At 40.7% G+C, this 16,903-nt stretch overlaps 1 protein-coding gene across 2 annotated transcripts in view; it reads right to left on the reverse strand.

Moving 5' to 3' along the window:
* Nucleotides 1-201: 201 nt before the first annotated feature.
* Nucleotides 202-16,903, reverse strand: part of LOC119660994 (RNA-binding protein MEX3B) — a 53,160-nt gene continuing 36,458 nt past the window's right edge. The window contains exons 2-3 of one of the 2 annotated variants that reach the window (XR_005250502.1): nt 4,072-5,590; nt 202-3,558 (exon numbers count right to left, since the gene is read on the reverse strand). Coding sequence is in view for 1 of the 2 variants with exons in the window: in XM_038070082.1 (XP_037926010.1) it covers nt 4,314-5,590 (1,277 nt within the window). In the remaining variant the exon portion in view is untranslated. Of the gene's footprint in view, nt 3,559-3,811; nt 5,591-16,903 lie in introns of those variants that run through there. The other variant, XM_038070082.1, reaches the window with a different exon arrangement.

The raw sequence follows: 16,903 nt of genomic DNA on the forward strand, positions 1-16,903 counted from the left end.
AGCGATTGCTGGCTCTTTGCGGATCTCAAAAAGATGCTCCAGGGAAAAAGACTTGGCGCAAATGAGGAGGTGATCGCTGCTACTGAGGCTCATTTTGAGTCAAAAGACAAACCGTTTTACAAACATGGCATTGAAAAGTTAGAGAAGCGTTGGAATGATTGTATAACCCTTGAAGGAGATTATGTTGATGAATAATAAAGAATTTTGCCGATAAAATGTTGTTTTCATAGTTAGTCCCGGGACTTATTGAACGATGTGTTACAGTTGACTTTGCATCGCGCTAAAAGAGATAAAAATGAACGGCAGCTTTAAATGAATGAACCAGAAGGAGTCCAAATATCTACATTCTTGCTTTTACGAAAGAAGGAACGACGCTTCGGCAGGCCCTATACAATGAAAGGCCAATAAGCAAATACCTAAAAGGTGAGGAAGCCGATCAAATGAAAAGCCAAAAAAGAAGATAGGAAAACTCAGGGGAGGCCAGTAAAAAGCTATTGATATGCTTCAATGGAAAGACGCCCTTGGCGGGCCGACATGACTCGAGCTGGTGTGTCCCGCAGGTTAAGAGCCAATTTGCCATGTCGCGAGATTGAAGAAAAATGTGCCATATGTAGTTGAGCCTATGCAGATAAATCATAATAAGTAACGCTCCCACCTCCTTTAAAAAGTTTATAATGAAACGGTACAGCAGGAGTGTGGAAGGCACTTTTTCTTTAGTATTGCTTTATCATTGGCTATTCTTTTGAAATTTTCTCGAGTAGGTTTTAGTTAGGATGGAAGGGTCTATTTTATTTTATCGCATTGAATTTCAAAGAATTCACGTTAGGGTGATGGCCAGTAAATGTTTGTTTTCTTTTATCATGCCAGGTTTTGGTTTTTCCACTTTGAATTAATTATTAGAAGTAATTTTAAAATCAAAAATCTGAAGAGCAAAATTTAAGGATAAGAAAAAATAAAAACAAAAACCATTCTATTCTCGTCGCTTTATTTTTAATTTTTATTATTGTTTTTTATTACTTTTCTTTTCTTAAAAAAAATTCAGTACGTTTCTCTTTTGCCTTTGCTCACAAAAAATACAAAAAAAAAAAGATACAAATATTTTGAAAATTCATAAAATAGACACAAACATGAAACATAAATTTAAAATTTGACTAAACAACAAAAATCAGACAAATACAATATGTTGATATAAACAAAAATTATTAGAAATTAAAGGAAACAATTTAACTGTCTGTATTTTTTCTTTTTTTTTCGAATTTTATTTCAATGAATTTTTTCATTAATTTATTAAAAGTCAATTTCAATTCTTTTTATTATAAAGATATATATATATAGGGTGTCCCGTTTAGAATGGTCGAAATTTTAATGGTGGATTGTACCACTTGTTTGGGGAAAATTGGTCCATGAAATGTGCACTCTATCTTTCAATGTTACACAGTTATAGTGTTTTTCGTAAATAATGTCACAAAATCTCGACCTTCCCAAAAAAAAATCAAAAACTACAATTTTTCACTGCCTCAATAATTTAGTTGCAGATTCGATACCACTTTCGGAAAGTACAAAACATTTCTTAAAAATGAATTGCAAAGGTCAAGAATATAACAATCGATTTTTTATCTAAATTTTGAATATGCATTATTGTAACGGTACTTTAAACTTACTAAATTGCAAAGTTGATAAAAGTAGGATTAAATTATTGGAGTGGGAAAGTCGGAATTTTTTTAGTAGGATCAAACTTTTTGACACTATTTGCGAAAAACGATATACACTCTCTGTAACGGTCCATTCCATGGACCGATTTTTCTCAAACGAGTGGTACAAGCCACCATTAAAATATATACCATCATAAACGGGACACCCTGCATATATATATATGTATATATTAAAAAGCAATATAAAATCGAGCATCAAAAGCTAAAACAGAGAAGATAAAATTATAACAGAAAGTTTAAATTATTCTTGTTTTTATATATTAAATCCTTGACGAATATATAATATCATTGCTCAAACTCAAAACGAAATAAGTATCGTAATATTATTATATAAAAAAAAATCTGGTTATATTTTGAAATTGAAAAAAAAGACACTAAAGAAATATTATCAAGATTTCAATTGTTACTTTTCTGCAGTTGGTTGGTGTATATGAAGTGTAAATATACTCATTTTTCATATTTTATTTTGCGGTATGGTATCATTTTTACGTTCCCATAACGGGTCTCTTTAAGATTTGCTTATAGTTTTAGTTTGAAGAGAAAAATACAAACGATAATTGAAAATAAATAATTTTAAACTATTTGAATGCATCGAATGCAGGCTTTAATTTACTGTTACCTACTTGTTTTTTGATTGATATCGTGAAATTACATACTTTACTTAGTTTATATTTAAAAGTAGAACTTTTAGAATTACGAAACAAGAAATAGGAGAACTATCTAAACAAAAGAATAAGCATTAAAATATGAAGAACTTAACACACAGACAGCATATAATCGGTGTATTAAGTTATATATATATATATATATATGAATCTGATGTTCGACGATATATAGAACATAATATATATTTATAGCATATACGAAAAAAGGTAATTAAAAAATATTTAAAAATAACAGTCAATTTAATCTTTCTTAAATTTAATTATAATCGTAACCTATTTTCTATCTTAATAAAACATATTTTATTCCATTTTGTTTTTCACTAAAAGAATTAACCATAAAAACTGTTGAGTCTTCATCTATATTTTTTCAAATTTTTACTATCATTTTATTGATCTCTTCTTTGTCCTTTGTTGGCTTTCTTCATCTAAGATTAAATACAAACACCCTCTTGTTGTATTTTGAGACAACATCAAACTTATTTACATTCAAAAATCAAAATTTCTAGTATTAGTAGAAATCAGATAAAAAAAAATTTAAGAATTTTAAACAAGAGTAATAAAGTGCAGATATTAGATATATGTTTTCTCCATTTTGAAAATTTTAAATGCATATTTTATTTGAATTTCAAGCTTAATGGTGTGAAACTCAGCATAGAGTAGTTATTTTCTAGATTTATAACCGAAAATAATAAAGCAAAGTTGGGAAAAGTGATAATAAAAGAAACAAAAAACAGTCACAATATATATATTTCACTACTATATTTTCAGTAAAATCAAATGTAAATATATATGGCAGTGAAATTGTGAACACAACAAAAGGGTCATTGAATATCGCTTTATGTCCTCATCATCGCCTCTTTAACGACTTTTACTAATTCTATGATATATAAATATATTCACGAGATATATATATATATATATTTATAAATTAAATATCATTACCGTCGCTTGAATACAAATATACATTTCATTCCATTGCATTTTCATACGATTTAATAAAATAATTTTCGTTTTGCTTTTATATTTTCACTATCATTAGTTTCCTAGACTCTTTCTTTTTTTTTTTTTGTAATTTAGTACTTGTTGTGTTTTACTTTCTTTAGTTTCTGAATAAATTTCACTGGATACGTGCATTACAAAATTTATGATCCTTAAATAAAAGCTTACAAGAAAATAGAGAGCTGCAACGAAGCAAAACAGTTTTTTTTTTGTTATTCTTCTCTCACAATATTCATATTTGGGTAGTGTTTTTCTTTTATTTCGAAATGTCGGTTTTACGGTTCGGTTTTTTTCATAACCTATTTTTTATATTTATTTATCTTTTGCTTAGTGTATATTTTGTCTTCTGGTAATATATATATGTATATATACGCATATATATACATACATACACACCTATATATATGCATATGTATATCTTCCCATCTCATTTTTTACAAATATATAATATTCTCCATTTTTTTTTTTTGCAAATTCAATACAAATGTTTATTTCTTTTTCATTCATTCACTGATAATGATTTAGTCTTTATTATTTTATTTATTTTATAATAATATAGAAAACTAATTCAATTCTTTCTCATTTTATATTATTAATAAATTTAAATTACGAAATAATAATAATAATAAAAAAAAAAAAACTTGCGATATAAATTAGATAAACAAAACTTGAGTATATAATATTTATGTTTATACCTTATATATAAAGTTCATGTCAATCATGGTTTCCTTGTCCTAATTCACGAGCGAGGGATTTCATTACATTTCATTTTCAATATTTTCATTTTAGCGTTTCATCTGGAAGTATATGTTTAACGTTGTCGATGATCCATACTGTATCTCCTTTATTGTATCCAATCAGCTCTATGCTAAACACACTACGACCCTTGTAGCATACACCCTAAACCAGGTCCCTCCGAAAAATGCAAAAAAAAAAATTATGGTATAATGCGTATTGCTTGTATAACAGTTTGGCTGCACACTGGACAAATACCATCATTTCCGGTATTGCCTGATGAACAAACGCGTGTAGCACAGTCCATGCAAAACATATTGTGTCCGCAGGGTACTAATGCAGCTGTTACCTCCTTATCACCACATACCAAACATTCACGACGACATAAAGCTGCCGCCGCGGCCACTGCATTTGCCGCTAACATACTAACGGTTGTATTATTGCCGGTATTGCCATTGCCTCCGACCCCATTACCATTTCCACCAACTCCATTTGAGGAGGAATTTGACGAACCACTGGTACCGCCCAATAATGAATCGGTCGGGCTAACCGAAGTGGATGGCGAGCAACGTGAGCCTAATGCGCTGGTTACAGGTAGGGTCCAAATATTCGGTGATTCGCCTAGTCCTTCGTCGACATCAATGGAATCACCTAAACTTTTCCATATGCTGATAAGTTCAGGTTGGCTGCGGGCTGCACTTTTCGAAGAGGTCGATGACGAACTAGACGAACAGGACCTGCTACCGCCTGTAGAGGAAGACAGTACTGGAGCATATTGCTGTGGATGGTGGTGGGGAACAGTCTGGTGGTGCTCCAAACTAGGTCTCTGCTGGTGGATTGAATTAGGCTGTTGCAGGGGCTGATCATTTAACGTTGGCTCCAAGTAGCCAAGTAACGACCCAAAACCATTCTTGTAGAGGGACGCCAAAAATTCTGAGTTAGCCTCGTCGCCTAGTAAGGATCCTAGACCAGTGATACTGCCAGTGGTATTGGTGGTATTTCCTGATGCTGCTGCCGCCGCTATTGCAATATTGCCCGTTCGCAATGCAATGTGCGCTTCAATTTGACGACGGGCTGACTGAACATTATCAGGCATTCCAGTAACCTCGAAAATTGGCTCCTTATCACGTGATGGTGTCACAATGTATGTATGCGTTTGCTGTTGAATATGTTTAATGGTAGCACCTTTAGGGCCAACAACTAATCCTACGACACGATATGGCACACGAACTTGTATTGTCACTTGCCCCGGTATATTCGTAGGTGGACCGGGCGGCGATCCTTTACCACCTAAACCGGATAGCGTTGGTTTTCGAGATGCTCGAATCAAACTGAAATGCTCAGCAGCTGATAAGATTTCTCGTTTCGCTTTACCAACGTCTTCCTTTCGACCTGTCACCACAAAAACTGGTTCCTCGCCACGTACAGGTGTTTTGATATAAGTATTCGTTTTTGCTCGCAGCGCCTTAATTTTGCAACCTGAAAGAAGAAAAATATGGAAAAAAATTAATTGGACAAATTACACTAAACTACTTAACTAGTTGCTAGTAAATATCGGGTTGCCAAGGCCTTATTCTACTGCTGTGTCTTAAGAAGAATCCTTTATCCCACCCCCGTTAAGCACGTGGATTGCATATCTAATCTACACCTGTGGATAGCACTGTCCGCTTGATTAGCTGTTAATAATATACAAAAGTACTCAGTATAAAGTTAGCGGCTGTTAAATACGGTTGGACTATAATCCTAGCGGGGTTTCCCACACATGCAAAAGGGGGATGTAAGTTTTTTCATCAAATATACCCATGTGGTGTATCAAATGAAAGGTCTCGGTTAGTACTTTTCGAGGCCGATCTTAGTTTTCAACAGTTGCTGGGGAACTAGGGAGTGCGGGGGGTCGAAAGTGATAATTTCTTCAAAACACCTATTCTCAGAAAATATCCAACCAAAAAATCGGAAAAAAATCAAGAAGCTGTCACTATATGATGCCTAGGCTCCGAAATACCCTACATAACGGTACCTTTTCAAAGGTTCATGCTAGTTCCACGAAACTGTAATGTAGGCTACAATATAGATCATGATCCTACCAAGTGTTGCGGAAATCGCACTATTACCAACGCCATAACTCCAACCTGTCGGACGCGATACAGCTGCTTAATAAACAGTCTACGACCTTGGCAGCCATTCAGTGCGTTGAGGCTTCTACTTTGATACCACAGTCCCTCTATCGGCGGTATCAACTACATGTTCAGTTGTTTCTATTTCTCCTTCCGCCAAGGATGACTTCACCAAGCTCAGCGATTTAGCACAACCACTGAATTCCGACGATAACGTGAATCGCAACACTGGTGCAAAGCCAAAAATCCAACGATCTACTAAGTCGTCGCTATCTATGTGTTCCCGGCGGCTTAGGATTTCTTTCAACGAGACTTTGACTTCTGAAATGGCGCTTCCTACTGTGGCTAACAATGTAACTTCAACATCTTCCCAGGAGTCTGTGCACCAGGCCTCTCAACCTGAGTTGATTTCATCTGCAATGCCTTTCTACATCATCCTGTCGTGCTGCATCGCGTCTTCAACGGGACAATATCCGCAACCTCCTCAGCAGATCACGAATCAGAACACAGCCGCTCCACTTTTTGACATCGTTCCCGTCGCCAACGAAGCTCCACTTCCCGCCGCTGCTATATATCCTGGCACTTCATCCACCCATACCAGCAGCCCAGGCACCCCCACCTAAACAGCTCTTTATCTCCAGGCTAGCGTTCGAAAGTTCTATGGACAATATACTGGAGTACACAGAGTAAAGTTGGTTTACTTTCTCCTCTGTCCTGCGTCAAACTGACAAAGTAGAACAACACCGACCGGGTGATTGCGTATTTGAAGGTGACTTATCCTAACGAACTTGACGGCCTCGGCAACCCTTCTTTCTGGCCTGAAGGTGTATTCATCAGCCATACAGGCGCCCCAATTCGTGGGTAAATTTCAGCATAACCCGCCTGCCTCGCCGAGCAAACTAGATCCATGTTCCCTGTCTGTCTGTTTTATCAGAATGTTAGGGGTTTAAGAACTAAGCTGGGGCCTTCAGTTTATCGCTGGCTCAACAACACCATGCCATATGTATCTGCGAAAGCTGGACGACGTCATATTAAATTCCGAGCTCCACGAAGGATACTCCATTTACCACTGTGACAGGGACCGGGATGCATCTCGTAAGTCCACCGGCGGTGGGGTCCTAATTGTAATAAAAGATATACTCCCCGCCAAACCCGTCCCCTCTGGTTTTCCTTTTGACTGCCTTGCTGTGTTTCCCCGCCCAACTTCCTCCAGTTCATTGTATATTGTGTATACGCCCCCTCTGCTTGTCCTTCTGACCTGTATCAAGGATTGTTTGACAGTTTGTCTAAACAGAAGGAAACTGTCAGATTCCCTTCCTTTCTTCCCATGCCTTGATTTTAACCTCCCCATGCTCCACTGGCCTAATCATCCAGTCTTCCCTTCTATTTTCTTCCTTTATGAACATTTGCTTTGCCCTAAATTTCAATACCACCAAAAACTCTTTGGGCCGCGCTCTCAATCTCTTCCTTTCCAACCTCCCCGAGGGCCACCTCTCTTTATTTCCTTGCACATCCCCGTACTTCAAAACTGATACTCACGACCCGCGCTTGAATTTGAAGCAGAGCTCCCTCGTTCAAACTCCAAAACCGAACGTAAATCTACTAAGTTCAACAAAGCCAACTTTGACGATCCCAACTCAGCTTTAGCGTCCTTCAACTGGGTGCATATATTAAGCAACTCAACGTGTGATCAAGCTCTAAACACCTTTTACAAAATCCTGTCCGATCTCCTCTCCTGTTATGTCCTTTCTTCTCCTGCCTGCCTACGTTCGTACGCAACTTGGTTCACAACGGAGATTCTTAATAACATTCGCCTGAAACATGCACTGTGGAAAAAGTGTCGGGCTTCTAAGAATGACACCGACCTAGCTTACTTTAAGGCCATGCGCTTTCTTGTGAAGTCAATGATTAAAAAAGCGCATAAAAAGTTTTTATTGATCATCGAAGCCGCCCTTGCTTGCAGTAACTGGAAGCCCTTTTGGTCTCACACTCGCAATTCTCGCAATCCCATTCAATCTCTCCCTTCCAACTCCCCACAACAATCCTGCGACTTTCTCTGTCGTGTTTTCTCCCTCGACCCCTCTAGTCTAGAAGAATGTTACTTTCCCCATCTCTGGAAAGAGGCCCTAATTATTCCTCTCCTCAAGAGCGGAGACCCTTCCCTTGCTGTGAGCTACTGCCCCATCTCTTTTCTCTCCTCTTGATGCAAAATCCTGGGAAAATATGTCAACGACTGGTTGACCGCGCATTTAAATAGAGCTGCTGACGAATTCCATCTAACAGCGACGTGACCTCCATCCTCTAGCATTTCATAGAGCAGGAAGCGGTTCTTCAGGTAGTCCCTCAATATCCGTAAGAGATAGTTGGGCACGTGGAAAGTATTCTCTAGTGTGCCTAGAATGTCTTTCCATCTTACGGAATTAAAGGCGTTTCTGAAGTCAAGCTTTACGAGGAGCACCACCTGACCAGTTCAGCGACTATATGCCTCCGCTGGTCGAACGGCGTCCACAACTTGCATGACAGCATCAACTGTAGATCTCCCTGCTGTAAAACCGAACTACCGTCGAGATAAGGCAGCGCGTATCGCTTCAGCGAGTATACTTCTGGCGAGCTTTTCGAGCACTTTTCGAGCAGTGTCAAGCATACAAAGTGGGCGGTATGAAGACGGTTCGCTGATCAATGCAAGCTTCCCACCTTCCAACGAGCAGGAGAAATGCCCCCTTTCAGGCAAGCGTTAAATGCGCCGAGTACTAGGTCTGGTCGGTATTGGAATACCAGTTTGTATACCTCTGTTAGAATGCCATCGGATCTTTGCTTTTCATAGAGAGGAAAAAACTTTTGGAGTACAACCAGAAACTATCGCCTTTTCATCAACTCCGGGAATGCACTGCCCCGTTTAAAGAGAGGAGAATGGGGGAGTATTTGCGAGCACAAAGTTCTCTCTCACGGGCTTGAAATAGTGAAACTTCAGATCTAATAATACCCGCCCTGTGAGTTATGGCTTAACGGAAGCGAGGGTCCCCAGAATGGTCGCTTTCTCCAAGTTGCACGGGAATTCCAGCGATATAATCTGGACATTTTGGGTCTAAGCGAAGTAAGACGGTGGGACTCTGGAGAGAACTTCTCTCCCTCTTGGGGGAATATGCTTTGGTACACTGGAAAGCCAAGTGGTAGCAGACGCGAATCCAGTGTCGGGTTGCTTCTAAGTACTACTGCGAGGCCTGGGAGCCGGACAGACTTCAAACTGCAAAATTCCGTTCAGGTTAAAGAGCATCACAATTGTACAATGCTATACACCAACGGAAAGATGCTTTCTACGAGCAATTAAACCCAGTTCAAAGGAAGCTTCCTAAAGTGACATTCTGATCGTGATGGGTGATCTAAATGCCAAGGTGATATCTGTCAACATCTTATGGGGAAACACGGTCTTGGCAACCGGAAGGGGAAGAAGTGGGAGATTCAACCAATTTCAAAACTAACACCTACTTTGACACCCAACATAGTTATAATCGGTGGAAAAATTGCACACTTCTTTTAGGTGTACTGGGACTCCCTTGTCCCCTAGCAGTTCAAAGTGCAACAATGTATAACACATAATTTCCTGCATGGGTGGATATTCAACTTTTGCAACCTTTCTACAAAATTTCGTGTCGATAGTAAGACAGTAAGCCGATTTTAATAAGGTTGTGTTTTCAATAAAATTTTCAACAGACAGTCGAAAACCACTGTATTGGGATTTCCGCACAATTTCTGAGATGTCTGGACTCCTTTTCTACTGTCCTGTGCCAAGTGGAACGGAAGCAAGGACCCACTCGTCACCCATCTTGTCAGGGTGGATTCCCACTACCTGGCGTATCCAGCAATGTATTATAGTTGTCATCCCTTGGTAATGTATGACCTATCCACTGTCACTTCTGCCTCGTGCGACGACCAAGTTCTTCGTTTGTAATAGTATTAGGACAATGCACTTGGATAATAGGACGCAGACAGGTGTTGATGAAGGCTATGAGCTTTTGAGCATATAGCAGAAGCACAGAAAGAATGCTTGCACAGAACAGTCTCACTTTGATCTTGATGTTGAGATAACTGCATTTTCAGATTTTAGACAAGGCAGTGAAAGCGGATTTAGCGCTGTTAATGCAACATCCATGCTTCTTAGATATACAAATTAACCAACGCCTGCTGCCAACGATGCTCTGTCCATTGCTGATGAAAGTCACGAGACCGTACACTGCAGTCAAGAAGGAGGTCGTATGAGATACTCCCGCACCAGAAGAACACTCATTTCGTCAATTTATTTATTTATTTATCTAATTAACGGACAACAAACAGAGAAAACTCCAATTAATTATTGTCCTCAGGAGGAGGAGAAAGCAAAAAACTTATCCTACGTTTAAAACTACTTAAAGTAGGGAAGTTAAAAGGGCCAAGCTGTTTTGCATTATAATTTCGGCAAAGCCTGGGAATCAGGGAATGAATGAGCTCTGCGAAGGGCACGTTGAAAATGTCTGCGCTACGTATGTTATAAGACGCAGGACGGCTGGTGATCTCGTCAGCGGCGGAGCAGTCCATCAGAGCCGAAGAAAGTTTAAAGAATATGCATAGATCCAGAAAGCGGAGGCGGGAGGGGTAATCCACACGAGGGAAGCTTTTCTTAAAGAAGAAGGAACGGGTCAATTTACGTTGTACATTTTACAATCACAGTTACGGGAGGGTGACCAGATCACGGAGCAATACTCGTGGGTATTCCTCATGAAGGAATCGAAGAGAACTATGGAGGGTTGGATGGAGTCAAAATCAGAGGAGGAGCGAAGAATAAAGCCTGACAATTTTGCTGCTCGATTGATGACATCGAGGCAATGGGTGTCAAAGCGGAGCTTATTGTCGAAAGTGACTCCGAGGTCTTGAGTGGAATTTAAGCAGGATAAGGAATGTCCGTCAAGCGAGTAGGAGAAAGAAGTGGATGAGGAGTTTAGGGAGTAGCACATAGAGTGACTCTTTCTGACGTTTAGCGCTGAACCATTAGTCGAGCTCCAACGAACCAGAGTGTCAAGGTTAGACTGAAGGGAAACACAGTCCATAGGCGACGATATAGCGGAAAACAGCTTAAGGTCATCTGCATAGAGCAAACAGGGACAAGCCATCCTAAGAGTGGCAAACTGGGTGATTGACGAGCGGTTGAAGGGCAGGCGCATCGCAATCTGCAGTGACAGTCAAGCTGCACTGAGGGCATTGAGCAGTCCTTTGATCACCTTGAAAATCGTTCAGGAATCCAGAAACCGTTTGAACTCTATGTCTAGATTCAATACGGTGGAACTACTCTGGGTACCCGGTCACTGTGGCATAGAGGAAAATGAAATCTCGGACGCTTTAGCGAAAGAGGGGTCAATCTCCCCTATGCCGGGACCGGAGCCAGCAATTGGGGTATCAGTAGCATTGGCTAAATTTGTTTTCAAAAACTGGGAACAAGTTTCCCATAACGACAGGTGGCAGAGCTTAAACGCTGCTCGACACACCAAACTTTTCCTGCCAGAACCCAACATACGTACCGCAAAGTTTATCCTGTCGAAAAGCAGGAGGACTTGCAGGTGTATTGTGGGCATTCTGACAGGCCATAATTCACTAGCTGGGCATATGTTCAGAATAGGAATTACCGAAGATGATACGTGTCCCTCCTGTAATGAGGAAGCGGAATCCACGGAGCATTTCCTATGTGAATGCCTCGCCTATGGACGCATCAGGCATCAGATCTTTGGTACCGATGTCCTCCAATTGCGACGGGTAGCATCACATCCACTAACGGAAATCCTGCGATACGTTAACGAATCCGGAATATTCCGTTAAACGGGGGAGGCGAGTACAATGGGCCAACACGGCCTGAGTGCTCAGAAGCTGTAGCTTCTCCCCCACCATACACACACACAAGGAGGGGAGGAAAGTCGTTAATAAAAAATAAAAGTAGCAAAGGACCCAGAATAGATCCCTGTGGGACGCCACAAGAGGGGGAGAAGAAGCGGGAAGTACAGTCGTCAAAAGAGACGCGGCAGGGTCGGTTGGAAAGGTAAGAGACAAGCCATAAAACAAATGGTATAGGAACGTTTAGGGGCGAGAGTTTGGATAGAAGTATCTTGTGATTTACAGTGTCGAAGGCTTTCGCCAAGTCAGTGTAAATGGTATGCACTTCTTGCCGTGAATTTAGACATTTGGCGACAAAGTTGGTTGGAGGCAGTGGACCTACGTTTAACGAAGCCATGTTGCTCTTTCACTATGTGTTGGCCAAAGTGGGCGGACAACCATTCGCTGACATATCTTTCCAGGATTTTGGAACAGGAGGAGAGGAGGGAAATGGGATGGTAATTCTCAGCAAGTGAACGATCGCCACTTTTGTGGATGGAGATGATGAGAGCCTCTTTCCACAAGCCGAGAAAATGATTCTTTTCGAGGCTTTTGTTGAAAATAAGAGATAGGGGAAGGGAGATGGACTTACCAGTTTTGAGCAAAAAGAGGTTTGGAAGACCATCGTAGCCAGGTCCGACATTGGCATCAAGTTTGCCAATGAGGTATTCGACAAGGATAGGGGTAAGAAGGGGAATGGTAGGCGATGCGGGGCAGGCTGCATGTGGATATCGGGAGGGATTCGGAGGACGGAGAGGGACGAGTGGGGGTTAGCTGAGAAGCCAGAGCATTCAGTGGACGGAGGAGATAACTGGGCAGGGCAGCGGGAGTTGCGAAAGGGAAGTGGGACCAGAAAGGTTTCAGGTTTCCGCGCTTTACTGAGTCTTCCACGCTGGACAAATATTGTCAATTTGGTGATTGGCCCTGATATTAAAAGGCACCAAATGAAAGGGGACCGGGAGTAGCATCACATACTTTCCCCTTAACGAAGAGACAGAAGCGATAAAAGCGACAAAGGACGAAAAGATAATGACTATATAGTCCTGAATTAAATAAATTGCATTGCTACATTCAAACAGGGCGGATATCTTGCTCATTCCTTCCATTCCATCTGTATCAATTTATCAACACGGGTTTCCATAAATATCAAAAGAAATTCAAAGGGATAATGCAGTAGGATCAAGAAAAACGGGATTTCCTGGTGGCACCTGAATGCGTCTCCCGGGTGATAGTCTTCAGTAACATCTAACTTTTTTGTTTATTCCGGACTATATTTTTGTAATGTTGTTATTGTGGTGTAGTTGTTCCATACGTTTCCCTATTGTATGTCTACTACCCTACGTTCCAGTAGTTTCCTACATAGATGCCGCACGATGAGAGGGTTCAAGAAACTCTGAGATTGCACACTGAAGCTTTTGCCGCATTAATTCCTAGCCTGTGATTCTCTCTTTGCGTTGCATTGAAATATATTATGTATCCGCATCTGTGGATTTAATGGATAGTAATATTGTAGTAGTTATGGTATATAGGGCTAGAGCGTTCTGCCTGCGTTTTACAGGGTGGTGATGGGCGCATCTCGATGGTTTCCTTTCCCTCCAAATGGGTGGTTTGCCTAGCATTTTCCGTTCGCCATAGTAACCTGTCATGCGCCGTTTCCATCCTGACTGCTCCGTCGGATACAAATAGTCCTGTTTCGATTATCCTAGCTCCCGAGGCCCGGCAAAATCTACGTATTCAGGAAGGAGTTCTGTTGAGTTTAGAAAGAGGAGACGAAGTATGGAGGGTGCATGTTGCCATAATGGCAACGTGGCTCAGGGAGTGCACAAGTATATAATGATCTAAGAAAAACATAAATAAAAGCTCAATGTGTCACACCCTTCCACACATCGACAAACCAACCCTGTAAGATACAGTGTCGTTGACCACACACCACTGTATATGTATATGTGTTTATATATCTAATTCAAATGCTAACGCGAGTATTACATGGAAGCATCGTCGGCATAATCATCCCCTTGATGTCATGACGATTGCAAATAAGTAATGAGGGTAGATGACTTGGGTTCAATAACATTTCAAGACTTGCCCAGTACGCTTACTCCGTTCAATGTATCAACTCCCCCCTCCCCTGATTTTCCTCACATTTTGTCTATCGCCTGTATACATGTCTTATGTGTCTGGAAGGGTAGTTACACTGTTAAGTGCATGTACTTACGCGTAAAAGCAAGATGGGGAAGAGGGCATGCGGAGGAATTGATAGTATGCACCCTTGAAATTGGTAATTCGGATTCAGAGGACAGAATATGCATTTCCTTTTGCCTCCTGGTTTAGGATATAGGATAAGGGCGTAAAATATGGAAGAAGAAAATGGAAAGATTCGTATAAAAGCAGGAAAATGTTGTGTTAATGTGAACAAACAAAAGAAAAGGAGGAGATGAAAAGTTAAGGGTAGAGCTCTTCATTTTTTGTTTTATTTCCTTGTTGCATTTTTGCCAGGAATTAACTTATTAGAGGTACATGTTCTTGCCAATAGCCAATGTGACTGGTCTAGATCTTTACCGAAAAATGACAGTGCAATGCAGAAAGTGAAGGAGGTTTCACAGACCGGAAGTTACAAAGGCTTCGCTAACTTGCGATCCATAGCAGCAAAAAGTCGAGAAAAGTGAAGCTGGACGCTTCAGATATGAAAGGTTTTGTGTCTCATTAGTTCCCAGCACGTAATATATGCATATATTATGTGAGGATATCCACTTTTCCATGCTACTTTTATTGAAAATCGTGAATTTCCACAGAAGAGACAACTTCAATCTATTATAACTTTGTTAGTAATAGTTCGATTTTCACCAAACTCAGAATCATGTTCTATATTGCTGTAAAATTTATTTGAACAAATATCGGTATGGAAGGTTCTTTCGGAGCCTGGGCACCCTGAAGTGGCAGCCTCTTAATTCTTTTTTTCCGATTTTTAGGTTGGGTAGTTTCTAAGAATGCGTCCATGAAAGAAATGATCATTTTCTAACCCCGCACTCCACACATTCCAATGTCAAAATTAAAACCGGCTTTGTAAAGTTAGTACCGAGACCTTCCATTTCCACACTATATTTATTGAGAAAAAAAATCACACTCCTCTTGCATGTATGGGGAGCAGCCCCCGCCCACTCTGAGCGTTCACAGTTCCCACCTTTCCGCCAAATTTGATACCAATCGCTATAACCGTTTCCGAGTAAAATGACAGGCAGACGGCCAGTAAACCGATTTTCATAAGGTTTTGTTTTACACAAAGCTGCTTAAACTAGTAACTGATAACCCGGTATACTGGCTCCTCACCGAAGAAATGGAGAAAGAGCAAGTGCAGGGATCACTTGTAAAAATATTGATGAAGTATTTTTTTGAGAATTGTAGGGTCCTAAGTCCGCATCAACTTAATGCCGGACTGGACCAAATGAGGAGTAACTTACTCCCTCTTTTTTTGATCCACGGACCCCTCGTTTAGGGCTTAGCACCCAAACTTTACATAAAAGTGAAGCGAAGACGGTTTTACGGTTTCTTACCACGGCAGAGGCAAATAGTCAGACGCTGCCTGACCTCTGCCCTGGGAGCAGCGTGACCAAAGCAGCTGGCAGATGGTAAATGCTCCTTTATATAATTCGCAGAACACGGCATGCCTACATTTTTGTAAAGTTTGGGTGCTAAGCCCTGAACGAGGGGTCCGTGGACCAAAAAAAAGAGGGAGTAAGTTGCTCCCGATTTAGTCCAGTCCGGCATTAAGTTGATGCGGACTTAGGACCCCATAATGCTCAAAAAACTATTTTCAACTCTGGCCAAGCTCTGGTCAATAAGGCGGATTTGCGCTCAATATAATTCGTTGGCATGTCGTGTTCTGCGAATTAGATAAAGGAGCATTTACCATCTGCGAGCCGCTTCGGTCATGCTGCTCCCAGGGCAGAGGTGAGGCAACGCCTGAAGATTTGCCTCTGTCCTGGTAAGAAACCGTAAAGCCGTCATCGCTTGACATTTTTATTGATAAAATGATTGGCAAGTTTGTGACGCAAATTATCTGGATAGGTTTCATCCCAACAAACGCAGAGTAGTCTTGCAGAAAATGAGAAGAATCGGAATTCCTGTACGTACTCCAACGAAGCTCCTGGAATGTGGAGCCCTCAACCCGCTGGAGAGGGAACAAGTTACTCATAAGAGAAAATGTGGTATGCAAAGGAGTGGGGGTCTATTTTTCGGAAAAAACTAATTTAAAAACAATGAATAGCTCAATTTGAACCCTGAAGAACGGCCGCCACGACGATACAATTCATTGGCAAAGGACATTACATTATACCAACAGTGATCACCGGTAGATTTCCTTCGAATCCCTGAACGGATTCTTCTAACCTCTCACGCGATGAATATCTACCAAGTAGAACGTCGAGCAAACGTAGGTGAGCTACATGGTCCGGTCGCGAATAAAAGAAATGTGACTAAATCACTTATGGATTCAACGACGATTCTTATCACAATAGCTTGTGATAGCGCAGCGCTCCTGCTACCATCCGTCTTTTGGTAGACAATTGAAATTAATCTGGGTTTCGATGCATTACATAGCTTACGGGAGGCCAAGGACGAAGTGACCGCACACAGTGAAGCACACCGCTTGCTGAACCTAATCAGGAACATTAACTTGGTGTTGATCACCCCGTCCTATGCAAAAGTTGGAAAGGAGAAAATCGTACAAGCATTCTTTCTGTCTACACTATCCCAATCGACGCTATCGACGAGAAGGGACGTATAA

The sequence above is a fragment of the Hermetia illucens genome, chromosome 7 (assembly GCF_905115235.1).
Source record: "Hermetia illucens chromosome 7, iHerIll2.2.curated.20191125, whole genome shotgun sequence".
NCBI classification, from domain to species: domain Eukaryota; kingdom Metazoa; phylum Arthropoda; class Insecta; order Diptera; family Stratiomyidae; genus Hermetia; species Hermetia illucens.